The sequence below is a fragment of the Zerene cesonia genome, chromosome 11 (assembly GCF_012273895.1).
Source record: "Zerene cesonia ecotype Mississippi chromosome 11, Zerene_cesonia_1.1, whole genome shotgun sequence".
Classification (NCBI taxonomy): Eukaryota; Metazoa; Arthropoda; class Insecta; order Lepidoptera; family Pieridae; genus Zerene; species Zerene cesonia.
The window spans coordinates 6,794,618-6,816,068 of record NC_052112.1 but is presented as its reverse complement, the minus strand read 5'-3'; the positions used below and the strand labels follow the sequence as shown (position 1 = coordinate 6,816,068).

At 31.2% G+C, this 21,451-nt stretch overlaps 1 protein-coding gene across 1 annotated transcript in view; it reads left to right on the top strand.

The window, feature by feature from the left end:
* Positions 1-893: 893 nt before the first annotated feature.
* The window catches only part of LOC119829954 (multidrug resistance-associated protein 4-like), a 30,316-nt gene continuing 9,758 nt past the window's right edge, over positions 894-21,451 (top strand). The window contains exons 1-4 of the mRNA XM_038352699.1: positions 894-1,117; positions 19,897-20,031; positions 20,606-20,810; positions 21,066-21,291. Coding sequence (XP_038208627.1) covers positions 894-1,117; positions 19,897-20,031; positions 20,606-20,810; positions 21,066-21,291 — 790 coding nt within the window. The remainder of the gene's footprint in view (positions 1,118-19,896; positions 20,032-20,605; positions 20,811-21,065; positions 21,292-21,451) is intronic.

Sequence of the window (21,451 nt, the reverse complement as noted above, 5' to 3'; positions counted from 1 at the left end):
CCTGGCCAGCGTGGTGGATTATGGCCTGAACCCTCATAGGAGGCCTGTGTTCCAGCAGTGGAAACATATATAGGCTGATGATGATCATGCATATTATTCTGCGATGATATCAAAAATTTATGTTTTCGCAATTTTTTCTTAGTTTGTGCTATACGATGTTTCTTCATACCAAATTTCGAGATCATGGAAATAAGATATCATAATTATATATTCTCTTGCGAGAGTCAAATTTTTAAGTATTAATAAATTTACGTGATACCTTTACGCGTTCCTTTTTGGACATTGGAACCGTAAAAATTTAAGGTTTTTTAGTCAATTATATTCTTCTTTTGTGCTCTATTTGTGAAAATAACATAGGTATCTTCTTTTATAAAATACAGTTTATCGACATTGAAATGACATCTCCATTACGTAATATGAGTTTAATCAATACTTTAATATCCTGTACTACTTATGTACCATACATCTTACACTCTATATAAGTACAGGAGATCCATCTTTGCAACTAATATGTGGGGAGTGACCTCTAGTTCACCACACATTGACGATAAGGAAAAAGTTAGCACGGAAAGCTTTGCAGTAAAGTTAATAGCGCTAATGAGGCTGCGAAGAACAAGAGCCACCGGGGAACGAGACGCCGGCGCCGCTCAAGCGCTGTCGCTTCATATAAACGAGATCATTCGGCGCGCGCACTCAGTGCAAGGAGGTTAGCGTTCGGTCGTGTCGTTAACAGTCAGGCGCTCTGCGTTCGCGCACCCCGGCCCTCGCGCCAGCACCGCGGTTTTGGACTGTCTAGATAAAAATGATATTCCTATTTTAAAATTTCTGTTTGACGTTCAAGTAAAACGCGTCCTACAAACTTTATTGTCGCAAGTTCTAAATAATCATCCAAAATGGTCAGTGGAAATAAAAGCCCGAGCGATCCCATGAAAATTCCACCGAAAAATCGCGAAAAGAAGACCAACAATTACAAAAGAGCAAATGTTTTTTCGAAGACTTGGTTCATGTGGATGATGCCGACGTTCTGGCGGGGCTACAAGAGGGACCTCTATGACTCCGATCTCACAAAACCTAAAGAAAACCATCACTCTGATAAACTCGGCGATCGTTTGGAAAAGTAAGTTTGTAACCATATTTATATTATCTACTCTATCTACTCTAAGTTGTTGAAATTTTAAACTGTGTTTTCGTGATGACTGCTTACTGAGACGTTTAGCATGTCCATGTGAACAGTGTCATATGTAACCGATTCAATTTACAAATGACGACCTTATGCTACAAGGTAATGAAAAATAAATATATGGGTTTAATTTAATATTAAAAAAAATATATATTGTTTAATATATTTTACTTCATAAAAAGAAATAAATTATAGTATTTCATGTGCCTAATGATGATTTACATCAGGTGTAACGATATATTTATGTTATTATTAGTAAAGTCAAAGTCAAAAATTTTAGGGTAGCTTCATTTACACTTACGACTATTGTCAAGTCAAAAAGATTTAACAATAATTCTGACGTTAATAACTAACAATAAAATCTACGATAAAATAAACTCTTTTTTTTCTTATGTAAAAGTTACGTACAGCCAGTTTAAACATCAGTTGTTACGATATCATAAATTAATAAGCTAATATTTTAATTGTATTTTGACATACTAAGTACATAAAAAATACACATTTATACGATAAGCGTTCTTAGCATCGTTCAAAACATTACAAATATCAACTTGCAAACAAACTATTATTATTTTAAATAATTTGTCGTGAGCGTAACGTGTCTATTCAATTATCGGACCATTTGTATAAAATCACGATATATTGTCACTATATTTACAATGAGTATTGAATAGAGCCCTTTGTGACCGAAAGTGGTTATGATGTGCTCCCTGAATAAAAGCAATAAAAAAGTTGACTGCTTGTGGTATTTTAAATACCATTCCGTAGATCATAGATATTTATTTGGATATGTAAAATAAAGGTTATTTGAAGTTCATTGAATGAATAAACTCTGTATTGAAATGCATATTAGTATCGCCATTAAAATAGAATAATTATTATTTTGTTCACGAAACATTGATCTGTTTTAGCCATTTTTTCGGACATAATAGGAATTGAATTAATAATTTGTATAATTACACACTTATTTTTTTGAATGATACATGAATTTATCAGAAAAAGTATGATTTATGTTATTGAAAATACGTTCTAGGTTAATTTTATATCTATTGACAATAATCCAATACAACCCTTTCATCATTGGAGTAAATATCTATACATATTAAATTCTCGTGTCACAATGTTAGTTACTCCTCCGAAACGGCTAGACAAAATTTCATGAGAATTCTCTCAATTGAAATCATCATCAATCATCCAAACAATCAAAAATGAAATTTTGCGTGTAGGTATATCGGGTAGGTTTAAGAATCGGCCAACATATATTTTTCATACCCCTAAATGCTAAGGCAGAATAGCGTTTGCGGGGTCAGATAGTTAATTTATATGAATTATACGTATATAAACCGAGAGGCTAACAAACTGTTTTTCTTATATTCTACGTATTTATGTAGTCCATTCAACAATTTTTTTCAAATTATTGCCTTCGGGTAACGAACCCCACAACCTCACACGTTTCGCACGCAACTGCAGTAAATGGTGGTTTAAAATTTACATTGACAACAATTTCTGATGATGTGTTGAATCTATAAATGTTCAATAACTAAGAATATAAGTAAATAAATAAATTGATGTCTAAATCTACCTAGGGGTCATCCATAAAATACGTCACATGTTAAAGCGGGTAGGGTATTAAGTTTTAAAAAACCTTTCGTTATTTTTTTTATAAATATATATTGATAAAATGGGTGTCGTCACACCATGGGATCAAAAAACATAAAATTCGTGTTAAGTAATTTATGGATGACCTACCTACATAAATTTATTATATTTTTATATTTTCTAATAAACATCTTCTACACAGTGAATGATCTTCATATATTTCAAAAATCGTTATAAAGTTAAACGATAAAATCATTAAATTTGCTTAACATCCACATTCATAAGTAAAGGATACTATGATTTCATTCAACTATTTAATATTTAAGTGATAAATTCGAACTAAATTTAAACATATTCTATTTGAAAGTCTATTATTTAGTGTCATTAAAATAGTGCATAGTCTGTTCTAAATGTCGAGTTGCGTTTAATATTAGGGAATAATAAGTGTTTTAACAAAAGTACAGTTTGCTATTGTATTTTTCGAAATATCAAGTAGGTTAGGTTAGGTACGTTAGGTTAGGTTAGGTAATCTATTCTTATCAAGTACGAGTATTGTTAAATTAAGGGTCAGCGATGAAATAAAGCCAATGTCAAAAACATTAACTGTTATTTTACTGTATAAAAAAGTAGTAAAAAAAACTCAAATTATGTTACCTACATCCTTAATGAGCGTATTGGAAAACCAAGATAAAGAACCAGTTCTGTTTATCAAACTAATTTAAAGCAAGAATACAAAATACTATAATATGAGACGTGTTTACAATAAAATATTTTATAAAGATAAATAATATTTAATATTTTTTTTCAAGATGTTTTATAATTGAGGAAAGCATGATAGAAGTTATAGTAATAAATATTACATGCTGCATTATTCTATCTTTTCATTTTATCGGATTTTTTTCACCATTTTTTTTATATTATAGTCCTTGTACTATTAACTTGTTGTATAAACTTGTACAAACATTCATCGCTTATTTTATTCCCTTAGATAGATAGATCAAAATCCTTTCTTGGCGGATGCTTACATCATATAGGCCATCTTCATGTTAAATTTCAGACCAATCGCTTTAACGGTTTTGGCCTTACGTGTTGTCGGTAGATCCATTCAGTCAGTCCTATTTTGCGTTTCTTATATATTTAGATATGATAAAATCAATAGTTTCTAAATCAATTCTGTGACTTGTAAAATAAAATTAAATAATAAAAACATACACAACAAACAATATTATTTAATCACAGCTTCATTTTCGCTTACGTAGGTATGGATAAAATAAGTAGTCTCGAAACTCATAAAAACCTGAACCTACGCTTATAAATTCAAATGGATTATTGTACCTTTTCTATCTGCTAACAAAAACTGGAACAAATTCCCCTGATCTATAGTCTATTTATAGTGTTCTAAGATCACATAACCTGGGCGAAGGTGCATTTACCTCTATGAGCTTCGTTTTTATTCTATAAAGCCTTTATAGTATTGCGTTTGGACTTTAAATAGCTCGCTCATTAGTCGGGAACAGGTCTGAAGCGGGTATATCATCCCGAGGGCTACGTGCACCCCGCCTGTATTATTTTAACCAACGGCGTCTAGACATGCGCTTTATCCCGGCCCTTCACCTTTAACATCCTTTACTTATATAATTGTACGTGCATATTGTTGTGACCGAAATATGTAATATTAATATTTATAGATCACGCACTATCATACAGCATGTATTATATACAATTTACACTAGAAGTATATAGCCTATATCTTTAAAAGTGTGAAATTACTAAGTTCAGGAGTGCATAAGTTAGTTATTTATTAAATTAGATATTAAGCATACAAAAATTATCGTAGTCAATTAACAAGTCAAGCTTATATAGAACATTATAAACATAGTTTAATAATCAATTCCTTTTAGTTTCATTGTTCATGGTAATTGGTTAAGGTAATACAGTACCTTTACTAATTAAGAACTAGCCTCCGCCTGTGGCTTCTTGAAGAAATAGAAACAGAGTTAATCTCACATTTATCATATTAGTAAAGATATTGTGTATATATGTGTTATTAGTTATACATAATACTTTGTTGTACAAACTTAAATAAAAACAACAAGTGCAATAATATTTCTAAAACAAGGCGTCGTAAAAATATGTTCTTTTTAAAAAAAAAAACTCCTACAAGCTAAATAACACACACTTTTTTTAATTCTATCCATAGTATTACGAATGAATTGTAATCAATTTCCATATATTAATATTTCGTTACGATCTGGTATTGTGATTGGCGCAATAATACAATGATACGAAACGTTGAATTAAAGCTATACAATACAATTGTGCAAAAAATAACTAAGCTCGGACTGGCTCACCTTCTTAGCATACTGTGTTTCCGTGCAACCCTGTTCTACACACAAGAACGTGAAAAATTTTATATAAATACATGTGCGTGTATAGCTACGGATTTAACAAAAAATATGACATACTGTTTATTATATTATTAAACTAGCTTTCCACTTGCAGCTTCGTCCACGTAGTCAAAATAAATTCTCAGAGAAATGAGCTGTTTCACTGGGGTAAAAAGTAGTCTATACTCATACAACACTCTGTATTCATAACTACCTCCAAATACACATCTTCACATTTATTAGTAAGGATGATACAAAAAATATAATTTGCTGTGGGACCAGGTACATTTTTAGTAGAAAAGAAATATTGGTTTAATTATTATCATAGTCTACTTACTTTGTTTTCAAATTAACTTAGCATTGACTACGCGTCTTTTGTATTAGTATAATAGAGTTATCCGTATATTGTGTAAATGAACATGTGTTGTTATACCTGCATAGTTTATATCTAAGTATATTCACATAATGTGCGATTTACAAATATTTAAATTAATGTAAATATTTAAACATATGTTTTCATTGAGTTTCGAGAACATCATCAGTACGTAGGTGAGAGAATTTATGAAATGTTTATGAACATGAATATCATGATCAAAAATATTTAATTAAAATAATTAATATTATGTTCATAAACATTTTCTAAATTCTCGTACACGGTGTTAGCTGCTCAAATTCTCGAAAAGGGCTTGACTGATGCCTGAGAGATAGGTTATAAGCTATTTTCAACCGATTTCAAAAAAGGATGAAGTTCTCAATACTAAATTGTAAAATTTTAGCTTTATTATCTCATAACTTTCGACTGGATTAACATATATATACATGTAAATCATAGTACTATTTACTACAAAACTACTTTCTTCACACATCACCGATATAATTATGCGAAGGATGGAACCAATTCTCAGAAATATCGATTGGTCGCACTTTTGAGAAATACAGAAATCATTTTATAAACAGTGGTATCATTTGTTTTGATACATCATTACCATCACTTTGCGCCAACGTGCAAATACGCAATATGAATTCACATTTAAATATGTCCATTAAGGCCATTTTTGTAGCCTATGATTGAATTTTCATTTATTATAAATACGTTTACGAGATTTATAATTTATAATGTGTATAGTTTTTTTTTTATATCGTGTTATCTTTAAAGAAATAATATAACGAGGGCTTTAGAATTATTCATCGTTTAAATTATCTTAATGTCCAAACCGGCTACAGCAAATGAATGATTTTTTTTAATGAACAGAAACTACAAACCGCCATAACGATCTGACAGAGTAAAGCCGTAGTTTACAATTTTATTAGTCTTATATTTTATTAGTCTCATAAACTTAACTTGCGTGATATGCTAATGAATTCAATCAGAATTGTTCAAACAATGACCATTAATTATTGAATTACACATCACCATCATTGTGTTAAACTAATAATACGTACATAATGGTTTTTAGTGTCAAATATATTTCATCATTGGCATGCTGACCTTGTCAAATAAAAAAATAATAATTATTTACATTTCTAAGGGATTCCAAGAGGAAGGAATTCGTGAGGTCAATCAGTACATTCTATCATAAATACTCTACTTGAGGTCAAAATTCTACGCATTTTGAAGGAAATAGTTACAAATTAAACGAAAATTTGTAATTTTCACTGCTTGCTACTTCGAAGAAAAAATAGAAATAAAGAATAAAAGAATGAAGATAAAAATAAAAACTAATTCGTTAAAGTATTTTTTTTTTTAATATTTATATTAGACACGCGCCACATCACTTTGGTATGTTTCATTTGACGCAATTTTAATTAATAATCGTTATATTCATATTACTTGAACCACACTCATTTAAATGACATTAACATCCTAAACTAATCCACCAGCAAATCTACGATCAATGAGCAATAAAATTAGATTATAATACGTTTTAAACTATCTGCGATTAAACAGAGGTTAATCCCATATTTTATGAATGACATTAGTAAGCATGTATGATGAAATTAACTCGCGTTTAACCTACTCCTATAATAACTCAATCATCGAGAGAGTTATTATAGTTTTTTATTTTGTTGGTTAATTAATAAATTAGTACCTGGATGACCGAGCTTTGCTCGGTATCTTTTTTTTATGTTTTAACTTTAATTATTCGCCAAAAAATAGTATTATTATTATTATTGGCCAATAGATGTCAGGAAGAGTCATAATAAATTGGGACTACTCAAACGCCTCGTATTTGTTAAAAAAGTAAGTTTAAGTCGATAAAACACGAATAAAACACGAATATGACATTTTGGAAAAAAGATTCCTAGCTAGATCGATTTATCGCCCCCGAAATCCCCTATATACTAAATTTCATGAAAATCGTTGGAGCCGATTCCGACATTCCAATTATATATATGTATACAAGAATTGCTCGTTAAAAGATATAAGATAATTGTTTAAATACGTCCTGATGTTGCGAAATTTGAGACATTAAGTTACACAGAACGCAGAATACCAAACTTTCTTTGTTTAATTCCCTAGTCAAATTATTTTGAAATTGTCATATCGAGTGACGAATCCCATGTGCTCAGAACAGAACCGATGCTTGAAGATGCAGTGATAATCTATGATATACTAGGTTAGTCCAAAAAGTCAACATAGACTAAATTCGAAGCAGAAAAAACTGTATTAAAATTATTATTTTCTCCAATAATGATCACCGTCGTCTCTGGGCGAGGGTGGCCCACGTCGGTCCACACATCGATGTGACCAAATGACAACGATTCCTTACCAAACATAAAAAGAATCACGTCAATCGGCTGAAAACACACGGAACTATAGAGTAAGTAAGTGAAGTCCCGTGTCCCCTAGTGGGGTATGGGGCAGATGATGTAGATCTGTTTCACTGATCGATTTTCTTTACGGACAAGTGATCAGCCTTCTGTGTCCTGCCAGAGCGAGACATTTTCTTTTTGTGCGTCCCCATCGGGAATTGAACCCAGGACCCCTCGGTTCTACGCTAACGCGATAACCACTGTACTAAGGAGTCGGTCAAAATCGGAACTATCGAGTAACAAAACCAAAAAAAGAAACAGTGGAATGAGAACCTCCTTCGTTGATGAGACGTTGTTTAAAAACGTGTTTGCACTGCAATATAGTAATGCGATATAAGCGATAGTGAATAAACGTACAACGAAACTTTCAAATTTCACACCCCCGAAAACAAATTTGTCCCAACAAAGAGGCAACAAATGTTTCCAGGTTTCACACTCACAAAAAGAAATGAATGCATTGCCTGATGTTTCATGCAATCCATAAAAACCTTGTACACCCAGCAAATGGGGCAACAAAAGGTCCGCTATCCCGTCGTAATTCATTCGTTCCGGGTAATTGCGATTACATACCATCTCATTGGTTAATGTGTGATGACGGTAAGGCACATCGATGACTGTCTCGGACGACACAGGAACCGGACAGTCATTAACCAATTCAATGATAGAACTTTGGACTCATTCCACAGTAATACTTATTAATAATGCGTCTATATTTAAAAACAAAACTAACATTGTGTGGTACAATTTGAACGCATTCCTAGTCAGAAATGTTTACTGCCTGTTTCTTAATCCAGATCTTATATTAAGAAAGTAAAGAATTACATTAATAAATTTAAACTGTACTCAAGCTTTGATAATAATTGTAACAGTAGTAACTTTATAATAAACCTACAACTTAATAAAATTTTACCTTCATGTAAAACTTAAATTTTAACTTTGTTCATATTATTTATATTTATATATGTTATGGATTAAACCCTATTTAAATAAGTTTTTAGTTGGTTACAACGCATTTTCCCTAGTTAGAAGTATTTATAAGCACACATCCTAATTCATGAAATTTAAGTTAAAATTAAAGTATATATAAGTATATATTGCAACAAAAAATATTTAAGTACTAAACAAAAAATATATGTTTAATCATGAGTGCACGAAATTGGAGGCATTCATTAGTAGGTAGTAACTAATGATCATCACTAGCACATGTACAATTTATTTAGACCAAGTGCATTTGAAGTCACAAGTCGAGTCTAATTTCACAATAAAATTATAGGTATGACGCATAATATTTTTTGCCTTACGTGTTTGAATTATGTCATTTCCTAATTTCTGTCGTATAATAAACAATTTGTATTGATTTTTTTTTTCTATTTTAACAAATGACACTCAATAGTTATTTAATGAATTTTATTACTTATTACATAAAAACATTTGATGATTTAACAATTAAAATATCTTCAAATCACTTTTATACATGTATAAATGTTGTTATTTTTGTATGATGAAATAAATTATTTTCTTTACATTCGAATTAAACTTCAACGACTATTTATTATTAATATTCGTAAAATGAACAATGCAAAGATCAATAAAGATGCAACTGGGATGGTATGCAGGTAAACGTTTTTATACCTAAATGTCCCTGGAATTAAAAAGAGAAGATAATTAATAACATTTGCATTCAAAGACCCTAGAAGAAATAATTTGCGATATGTTCCTTTAAAGGTCAAGTTTTAAATTACATAATATGGGTTCGCTGTCGGTTTTATTATTTCAAGCTCTAAATGTCAACAAAACAAATTTTGTATCACTTTATGGATGCATGACTAACCCTTGAACTATTATAATATCCAAAAAACAATCATCCTAATTTCCCATAATAAGCTATTAAAATGACTAGTTTCTAATTCAAACGTGAGTTTTTTTCTCAACTAAAAAAGAAGCAATATGAAATCCGAATTAGAATTTAGTTATTATGCAAAGTTGTTTATTTAAATAATCCATTAAAATGAAAGTTTATTTCTTATGGATCCTAAAATGATCATTCTTAATCATTTCAAATATATGATAATTATTTTCACTTAACAAAAGTACCAAGATCGATTTAATTTTTGCAGTGCTAATGACGCCATGTGACTATACCACTTTGCTGGGTAATCCTTGGGTTGTCGAGGACACTCGTTCTAGCAGTTACTATCTGGTTCTTTCCATTGTTAACCTGAGAAATAACTGGATTAGATAGGAACTGTCTATATTCGAATGATTTAGTAAAGTTGACATAGACAATCAATACTGTAATAAATAAATTATCTGTTGGAGAGAGGCTTTTTCCGTTATGCCGCTCAGAACACGCGGGGCTCGACCAAGACACAAAGGCCTAGAATCTGCGCGAATGGGAAGTACTAATCAAGGCGACGAGCGGCTTGTTAACGCTTTACATTATGTACGAATATGTATACATAATACAAGTACTGAGCTTAGTCATAACGCACGCAGCGTGTAGTTGTGTTGACAAGCGTCCAATACAGAGCAGCGTTCGTTTATAAAACAATCAAATTAGCCAATTACTGTTGCAACGTACTTATTTTTAATCTATTTTAAATTTTTGTCGGAAGATTAATATGGACAGTTTTACTACTACTTATTTTTTTTTTTCAACTTCCAACTTTCACTTTGGAACATTATCTTTAGGATTGGGTCTGAAGAAACTCATTCTTGTTATTGTAAGTAGGTAGTTATTTCCATTTTCTAAATTTGATGAAATTAAATCGGTCAAATAGTACGGTTTTTTTTATCTTTCCCAAATTTATTACACTATAAAGAGACGCGCTTAATTCAAATGGACTACTTTAATTATTTTAATTAAAGTAACAACATAAAGTTGTACGTTAGTTGACGCTGCGTTGCATGTATTCATGCATACTTCCATCGCTATGTCATGATTAACGCTTTGCGTCGCCACATTAATATACAACATGCCTTCCCAAGACCCCGTCACTTGACGCAGGTGAAACCTTTACATAACATCATGTAGATAAACATTGAATTTTAAGTGGTTCATGGCGACAGTGAACTTAGATTTTACAACGCAACAAAGTGAAATTCTCATCTAACTACGTATATCTCGACCTACCTACTACCTATAATCGACATAGATATACCAATTCAGACGAAATTATTGTTTTTACTAGGTTCCGCCCGGGGCTTTGCCTGCCTGAAAATTAGAATATTTTACAATTGATTACTGATTGTGGCTGTCTATTCCTGTTTTATCCCAAGGGAGCATTTAATTGGGATAAAAAGTATCCTATCAACCAAGTCAGCTCATACCCTGTCTGTATACGAAATTATAATCAATATCCATTAAGTAGTTTCAGCGTGATTGACGGACAAACATCCAAACAAACAAACTTTTACATTTGTATTAATGTGAAATGTGATTTATAATATTAGTGTGATTAATGATAGAAAGAATAGATAGATTAATGATGAGAATATTCAATTTACCACGACTGCGCACCTACACGTTTTTAAGCTTAGACAATATTCAATATTCCAATATTCATGGGTGTTAAATTCTTAGACGGACAGGAATTAATTTTGCAACAGTTTCATCGAGCTACTTTCTGCTACAGGTTATGAATGAGAATCCATGTCTTGCACTTATAATACAGGAATTAATTAGATATTGTAGGAATTTAATATTTTATTACATGTTCTTGGTAATTATTTTTTTATAATATCCTTATAATTGAAATAACTGATTGAAGTTATTGCCTATAAAGGTGTTATAGAAGTACACATACTTTATTAATAATGTACGTGTATATAGACGAATGAACACTTATTCCATCGTGATACGTGATTATCACACAAGCAATGGACATGACTCATAGTCTTGTATACTAAATTGGTAATTATGTAAATATTTCAAGCCATTTAGCATTCAGTTCACTACCTTGTCCACTGAACTTCTGATAATTATTTGTCGTCGGTATTAACCAGAACTGTAGTGACCCGAGCATTGGCGGGAATTGCATCCAACTGTTGATTCGTAGAGTATTTTACAAGAAAAAATGTTCTAATCTATATGAAGTTTTATTAAATAACTAGTATAGTATCTTGTATCTTGTAAGAATCCTACTATTTTAAAGCATTTTGTTACTGTTGTCCCACACGCACAATACGTCACTTTACTTGGTTAATTAAATTTTAACCAACAACAAATGGTTTGTATTTACGATAAGCTCAAGAAAGAAAGAAAATTTGAATAAAATAACTTGGTATTTATAAATTACCATATTAAACTTAATATGTAGTTTTTAAATCATGTTTGCCATCTATGTGGATCAACATTTTTATATGTAAATGTTCAAAATAAGAATTTATTTCCGTAACTTTATTAAAAATTCGAACTTGGTTTTGAGATGTTGAGGCATGCTGACCATGGATTGGTTTCGAATCAAGGGCTTTGGTATTTCATCAACCAATATTTGATAAATAATCATAATGTGGAATTTCCCTTTAGCTTAATATGATAGTTTATTTTCATTTTAATATAAAAAAGAATGTTACAAGCATTGAAAAAAATCAAATTATTTGATGGAAAACAATAACACAATAAAAAACTGCAGAATAACCATATCAAACGTTGTTGACAAAATATTATCGATTAAACTATATCAAAAAATTAAATAAACATTTTTAGTGTATATGTACATTATACACTAAAAATTCTAAGCCCGCGTCTCTTGTCGTTCATATACTAAATATATTCACAAACAACAATTACAAACTCTGTTTTGTGAAATCACACACTTTCAAAAATTCCAAAAGTGAGGCTTATTGTCACAAGAACGTAAATATATAAAGTACCCACAGTAAGTACTTTGATAGTCATCTGACACGGTGTATTGACCTTCGCTACGAACAAGTCCATATGACAACATCCTTATTTACGTAGTAAAATCGATATGAGGACAAATAAATATGAAAAAAGCTTGCGACTTTTAAAATCCAGGTTCACGACCAACTTTCTATATTTGGAAATTTGCTATATATTAACCATACTTAAAAAGTAAAACCATATACCTATTATTAATTTAACCTCCTGTTCTACTCTTGTGTCTCGTCTCAACTCAAGCAGCTACCTTGTACCTACTTGTCAGACAATTCTTGAGAATTCTGTTAGAAGTCTATCGATCTTACTGTATAGTATAGTAGTTTTCGTAAAAATATTCTCAACAATTCAACGGCACAGTAGACATTACTATTATACCGTACAGTCTTATATCAAACTTTATAGAAAATAAAAAAGAATAATAAATACTTTATCCAAATATATAATAATAATGTCAACTATCCCATCATTAAAAATTTTAATAACATTAGCTTGATTATGTCACATAAAATTTTAAACATCTCTAAATTACTTATTTCAAATATTTGAACTTGAATATACCTACTAAAGGCCATAATGTCAAAAAACTGGAATCTAAAATACATATTATGGTGATTAGGGTTCGTGTTAAATACCATTTTTTGTCTATTTCTACGCAGTTCGGTACCGGGCGACGCGGTCGTCCCTCTGACCTTAAAAAAGTATATTGCATATTTACTGAGAACATAAAAATCTTTTAAGTGCCTGTAAGCAATCAGTCGGTCAAACAGCAGAGCTTGCAAAGTAAACATAAGGTATTCAGGTCAGACGTAGTCACGTGCAGGTGCATCAGACTAGAGGAGTCATCTCGTGCAGGCCATACAACTGGCCATACATGTTAATAAGTTTCGTTCGAATCAATCCGGCAAAAAATTAGAGAAAACATCACACAAGGTCAATAAGGTAATTTTAACTTTTTTTATGAAAAAAATGTATCCAATGTATTTATAAAACTTACTATAAACTTATTTATAAGACATATCTCAAAACGCGATTGGCCGTTACTACACAGAAAAAGGGAAAAACCATTCATCTTCTGGCCCTACCTAACAACGTATACTTAAGCAATTGTTTTTATTTTCTTTTTTTTGGGTTTGTTACTCGATAACTGCGTAATTTTTCAACTGATTGGTGCATTTTTTGTATTGGATAGAAAATTGTTGTCATTTAATACATTTTAGAATCTGGTATTGTACTTAGCTCCCAGCGGTGACCTTTTTCGTAAAAAAATTATTATTTATATAGAAGTGTCAATCGACAATATTTAATTATTTAGCACCATGTAATTGATATTTTTAAAGAAATTATGATAATGAAATATAAAGTTGAATGAGAATGCAATGTTATAATATATCGTATAGTTTGCACACATAATAAATAAAAGAGCAGTGAACAAGTTTGGTTTTGCCTCGATTCTTCGAACTGATTTCATTACAATAGGTACCTGGAATATCACTTAACACTCTGTATTATTTTTTCCATTGAGGTAATATGAATATTGATGTTTGGGCATTTCTGTAGAATTTGCTTTATGCAATGACGCAATTTGCAATCTTTATTGACATTATTAACATTATAACATAAACAAACACATCCATTAATTAGCAATTATTACATAACGGAATTAGAGAATTTATGGTTGCTTTATTAATAAATCAAACTAAACCAATTATTAGGAAATCCATGTTGTTACAATCGGTATATTTTGATTATATCAAGGCCAAATTAAATATAATACTTTTTAGTGTCAGGCAGCTTGACATAGCTGACTCTATTCCGTTACCGTATTAAATAAATACACTAAGTGGTCGATCGAGGTTAAGACAAAGGTGTTTTTGAACATTTGGGATAGTAAGTTTTAGTGTCTTCAATAACTCTGTTACTATTACAAGTAAGAACTGCAGGCTCTATATTAAGGTATTACTTGCAAAACTGAACTGAACAAAACAATATTTGTTGCGTCTTATAATCAAGTGCCTTCTCGGCTTGTTTAAGGTGGGTATTAGCGATGTTTCTAGTACGCATTGTACGGATAAGTATTTATTTTGCCAAAAAATAACTATTAATAATTATTTTCATAATTATCAAATTGTAGTGAAAGAGACTTGTCAAAACCGGATGATAGTTATTTTCCCATTATTTGGTAATAACAATACATTAACATAGCATCTATAGATGCTATGTTAATGTATTGTTATTACCGACATGTCATCATCTATAAAAATGTTGTTGTCATTATGATTCCTATTATTAATACCAAATGAACCATAATTATAACAATATTTTTGTATATTACATTATCAAATAGAATAAAACAAAAGCAAATAAATGATTAATTTGATTTGAAAACCGATTTTTTAACAATTATACAGTAAATGATTTATCCAAGTTATTCAACAATTATAACAGCACACGTTAATAATATTCACATTACCCTATTTTTTATTTATCATTTACAAAAATTACGAAAAAATAATTATTTTTCTTCTTTGTGATGAGACCACCAATTGTCTTCAGCGCTTTTGCATTGTGCATGTCCTTGTTGGTACAGCAAGATGGATGTTTTATTATAATAGGCTTTATTGAAGTGAAACTTTTGAAGTGAAACTTCTTTAGAATCGTTGTGATTTCAAAACTGATGCAACGGAAAAACGACAGGTAAGAGACAGAAATACAAAAATGTGTAGAATGAAGCCGGCAAAGAATGAGACAGAAATATACATACTATTTTATTCATTCTTTTGACGATTTATTGAAGTTTCACTTCTATCATGTGTGAATCGCACACACACCTTTTTTTATGTATTGTGCACTGTGGAATCCAAGAGATAGATGTTCAAATTAAAATAATGTCTTAAAATTTCAAACATATGCTCAATATTGATAGTATTGTTGTGAAGGTACTGATTTTATAACAAAAATGGTGATCACATGACCAAGTTCTTACCTTGTCACTGACGCTGTTGAAATATGCAATCATTATAAGGTTTGTTTGCTAATTCAAATGTATCACCAAACGAGGACTCTGAGCATGCAGGTATATTACAAACCAACCAATTCTAATACATCTAGAAATAAATAGTGCTTTATTGGCAAACTTTAGTAACGTAAAGGATCAAATTTTGTACACGTGTAATCAATTTGATTAATTAGATGTCTAGCCAAGAAATTCACCAAAATCCTTCAACTGCGCGTTTTCCAAGACACAATTGACTGATAATTTAAATAAATGTGTTTTTTATTAATGAGCATATTTACAGTCTAGGCTAACCAACATTATACATTTATATAAGAAATAACATGAATATTCCTTATAAAATATACTATTATAAAAATAATACTGCATTTTTACTATAAGGATACCAATCATTATGTTATAACAATAAAGATGAACTTTATCCATATTAAAACGTCACTTTTATCGTCTATTAGTTTCTCGTGTTAATATAGACTAGCTGTGACCCGCGGTTGAAGCCGCGTAAGTCCATATCCCGTAGGAATAACGTAAAAAGTGCCTATGTGTTATTTCAGTTGTCCAGCTATCTACGAAGCAAAATAGTATTATTAGTCACCAATAGATGTCAGGAAAAAAAACACGAATATGACTTTTTCTAAAAAAAATTCCTAGCTAGATCGATATATATATATATATACAAGAATTGCTCGTTTAAAGGTATAAGATTTACCGCTGACATATGATGTGTGCCGCTAACTCGGGAATGTACGTATAATACCGGTTATCGATTTTATTCATCGGTTACTAAATGCGCTTTCACTAACACATTATTTACATACTATTTCACGCCCAGAATTGAATAAGCATATTTTCGAATTTGTATCATCAATCATTGTTGTTTTCACATGAAAGCGCAATATTTAACCTCTACTCCAGACCTAAAAAAAAAACCATAAAGATTATAGTAAACTGACCAGTATAAACTACCAACCAGTATAAAAAATTCTACTTGGTTAACGTGGACCGCCATTGAACCAAAATAATATTATATGAACTCATTTAAATTTGAGTTTGTTGTTGAGATTGAAATTACTACGACACAATGACATCAGATATAATTTGTTTCTTTGTCCGGGATTTTCTGATTTCGTCCTTATATCTTTATAGGAAGGCCAGCAATGTATTTATTTAATTTTATAAATAAGGTAGCTAACCCGCGAGGTTTCGCCCGCGCGAACATTTATGTTCCTTATTATTATTTTTTTTTAACAGCGCAATACCTCTTATTACAGGGACTATAACTTCGACCGTCATTTTAATGAATTAGGTGTTCAATAAAAGAAAAAACTACTACTAGACCGGGAGATGGTGACACAAATTACTAGGTCATTTGTACCAGTATGGCGGTTCTTCAGTGGTCTAATTACGTAAAGGCAAAAAGGAAAATGATGGTCATAGCGCTCGCACCGGCGGCCCAATCGCGTGGGCGTTAATCGAACGCGTCGGATAAATAACGAGTGTCGAACGATTTGTTCCACAAAAATGCTTGTATTTTCAGATAGTCGAAAAAAGAAGTAGGCGGTAGCGTAATGCCATACTTCTCGGGTGTGACTTACAGCCCGCCATACCTACGCGAATATATTAATTTAAATAAAACAATTCAACCATTTGTACCAGGCTAATTTTTGCATAGCTGATCATCGTCGAGTAGCCATTCACGAAAATCACCTTGCCATACTTTTCCGACAGTTCCCAATGGCCGCCATACCACTGCAAAGGAGTAATTTTTTTTTTAAACCAAACGCCAAACGATTTTTTTTTTAAGATAATGTTGATATTATAAATATGTTCAATTGTTCGAACATTTTATTTTTACATCGTTAATGTTTTTTGCAGCGTTAATCAAATATTGTAGTTTTTAGCAAATTTATGTGATCTTGATTCACAATATTGCAAGTTTCGTAGGATCTGTACTTTTTTGAAAATAAACACATTACCTATGACACTCATAGATAACACGGCATTCTTATGCCTATATAACAAAAGATTGTTAAAAAAAATTTCATGGGTTCAGTTGATTCAGAGATTACCCCATACAACGTCACAAACGCACAAACTCAAATATTCACAAACTTCTCATATTGGTATAGATTAGGCATATACTACGCTACGTAAGTTTAAGTTTGACGTTGAGTTTATGCAGAAATACACTACTTACTATAGAACAACACTTTAAGAATTAATATAAATATAAAGTAAGGGAAGAATTGATTTATCCTCAACAAAAATGTATATGTAGATCGTAGATAAATAAAGATACCTATATTTGAACGAACTGCACGTAGTATGTTTAAATGATATTTAAATCTATTATTAGTAATTGACCACACGTGGGGCAGTTATATAAAAATGATAATAAACAAATTATTCATGGTCTTGCCTCAAATCAAGGAAAAGTTGCGTCAGTCAGGAATGAAAATCAAGTACCTACTTATTTAAAAGAAGCTACACACTATTAGATTGATAACGTAAAAAGTAACGTAAAAATAAATAGTCGATTATTAGAATCTACTTGTATGTATACAACATCAGAGTAAATATTTAATTTTTAGACTGAACGAGTTGCCTCCTTCACTTGTAGGCAAAAAACCGGGGCCACACATGAATGAGTCGTGACATCGTAACCTGCTAAAAGCTTAACATGGTTTTATTTTTTTAGTCGTCCTCGCTGTATGTGTATACGAATAAACACTTGTGTACGAATTCAATATTAAATACGAACGTAATTATATTTCATATCCCGACTGAAGATGTCCCGTTAGTAAACTCGGTGCTTAAAACAAGTTCAGGGTGAAACCATACGTTATCGCCCTACCTAAATAATACTAAAGCCCGTTATAGGTACAGTTTTTTAAAGGTTCGACATGCAAACCGTATTATGCTCCAGTAAATAATTAATTGCAAGGAACAACTGTGTACTTTAATAAGTCAACAAAATGTTTATATTATTCTTAATGATTTTAACGTTGACTGACATACGTTTCTTACATAAATAATTTATATTATAATAAAAAATAAATAATTTTATTGTATGAATACAAAGAATCTCTAGCAACCTTGTCTTACTATTCGTAGACAGCATCTACGTTAAAGATATTGACAATGAATACAATCAAGTGATTCTCAGAGTCAAAGGCTTATTTTCCATGGTCATGCTCGTAATATTTGTTTTGATTAATTAATAATTATGAATTTGATTATTTGTAAAAAAAAACTATGATCGAGTCCGTAATAAGTACTCTCTATATATATAAAGTGAAAGTTAAAAGTTTTCTTGTTCGGAATTATGGTTTGAGTATAAAAATCGATACTTATTTATTCGAATAACATTTTTCATCACATAAGATAGCAGTCTTTATAAAATAAACGAAGTAAATAGAGTTCGAATTCGAGCTTACAAATTGAAACCGCAATGCGCAATACGATTTCTCACAATACATCAATTATAAAATTATTATGAAAACATTACACAGGAATTACATTTATCCCTGATGTGTTATAGATTGATTGCGTTAATTTAAATATTATATAATGTAATGCTGGTATAAACGGTAAAAAAATAATAATTACTTGTTTTTAAACTGCTGACTTTTTAAATAATTCATTATTCGTTTTAAATACTACTTAATATTTAAATGTTAAATAGCTTAGATAATATTTGTACTTTTTACTTTAGGTGGAGGTCTTTTACAAAAGGTATTATTAATTGCTTTTTGCTTCTAGTTTTACGTTAAATATATTTTTGCTATGTATTTACAGATATATAATAATTTTTTAAGAATGACACACGTCAGTGGGTTAAGGTCGATAAGATGCAATCAGCTTTATTATTATCTATTCTTAGTGACATTGAATGTAATGTGACTTGATGATCGCTAGATTTCCTGATTATAGCCTATTTAATATTTCATACAAACATATCACATGACGCTTTGTATTGATGTACATCGTTTGTTTACAGGAAATGGCTAGAAGAAATCGCTTTAGCAAGCAAACAGGGACGAAAACCATCTCTTCTGCGTGCAATGACCAAGGCGTTCTGGTTGAGTTATGCTCCTTCCGGTGTCATGTTCCTGATACAGGCTCTCATCCTCAAGTAACTACCGTATAATAAATAATTTTGTTGTTAATACTCTCGTTTATATAATGAATAACTAATAGTCTCATTCCCCACATAATACTGATTAACATACCTACTACAAAAGAGTAAACTACTACCTACTACAACAAATAATAAGCTATTTCTAACCGCCAACGCAAATATTACGGGGCAATGTAGCTCATGAATAAATTGTATTTTTTTTCCTGACTTAGTCGGTATTGATGTGAGTCTGAGCTATGTTTGATGAAGATTGTCAAAGATAGCCGCCTTAACAATGTCACAACAACAACTTTACAAAGGTGTTGATGAGGTATATTTTCCCAGCTCCCTTTATTACCAAATGAAAGGGATCGACTATTAGAATAACATAAAAATAATTAAAAGATAGCGGTCAACACAAACTGATGTTGGGGTTATTCAAATGTTTAATTTAATTTATTTGATACTACAATAAATTTATTAACGTTCCTTTTATAGAGTAAAAAAAGGTTTAACTCTATAGCGTCTCCTATCGATCGTATTTTAATAGCGCTTTATTCTCATGGATTAATTAAATTCCTCATTTCAGACCTTTCCAGCCTGTAGCATTGAGTATGATGCTATCGTACTGGGAACCAGGCTCCACTATGACTTACCAACAAGCCATATACTGCGCATCGGCCGTCATCTTCATGTCATTAATGATTGCTTTCCTGAACCATCACGGTACCTACTCCACTCAACAGTTTGGAATGAAAGTGCGCATTGCTGCGTGTTCACTCATTTATAGAAAGGTGAGGATCAGACGTTCAAAGAATATTTAAATACCAATAAGAAATCGCAGGTATTTATCAAAACCACAGAATAAATTGTTGCATTATAAGCAACTCACAGGAGATTTTAAAGATATTTATAATTTAATTCTGTGCCGCGCGGAAGTATACACTAAAAATAATAATATTTACAAAATAATACCGTTCGTATGGCTAGCAATTACAATAAATCACGACCAAGAAACAAGAATGTATTGTTTAATTCTATGTTCTCAGGTAATGCGAATGAGCTCTGGAGCTTTAGCCCAGACCACCGCTGGACAAGTGGTAAATCTTTTGTCGAACGACGTGAACCGGTTTGACTACGCATTCATCTACACTCACTTCATCTGGCTGCTTCCTCTACAAGTGGTTTTAGTCTGCTATCTAATTTATCTCAAGATCGGTTATGCAGCAATCGTGGGAGTCATCGGCATTGTGCTGCAGACTATACCTGTTCAATGTAAGCGGTTTGAACAGAAATCAATAATTTAGTTACAGTACCTAAATATTAACTGTATTATCGGTTTACTAAAGCTCTTTTATATCTGCACAATGAGAGTAGATGGATCTTTAACTGCTTTTTTCTATTTGGACGGAAAATTCATCAGGTTTAATTTGAA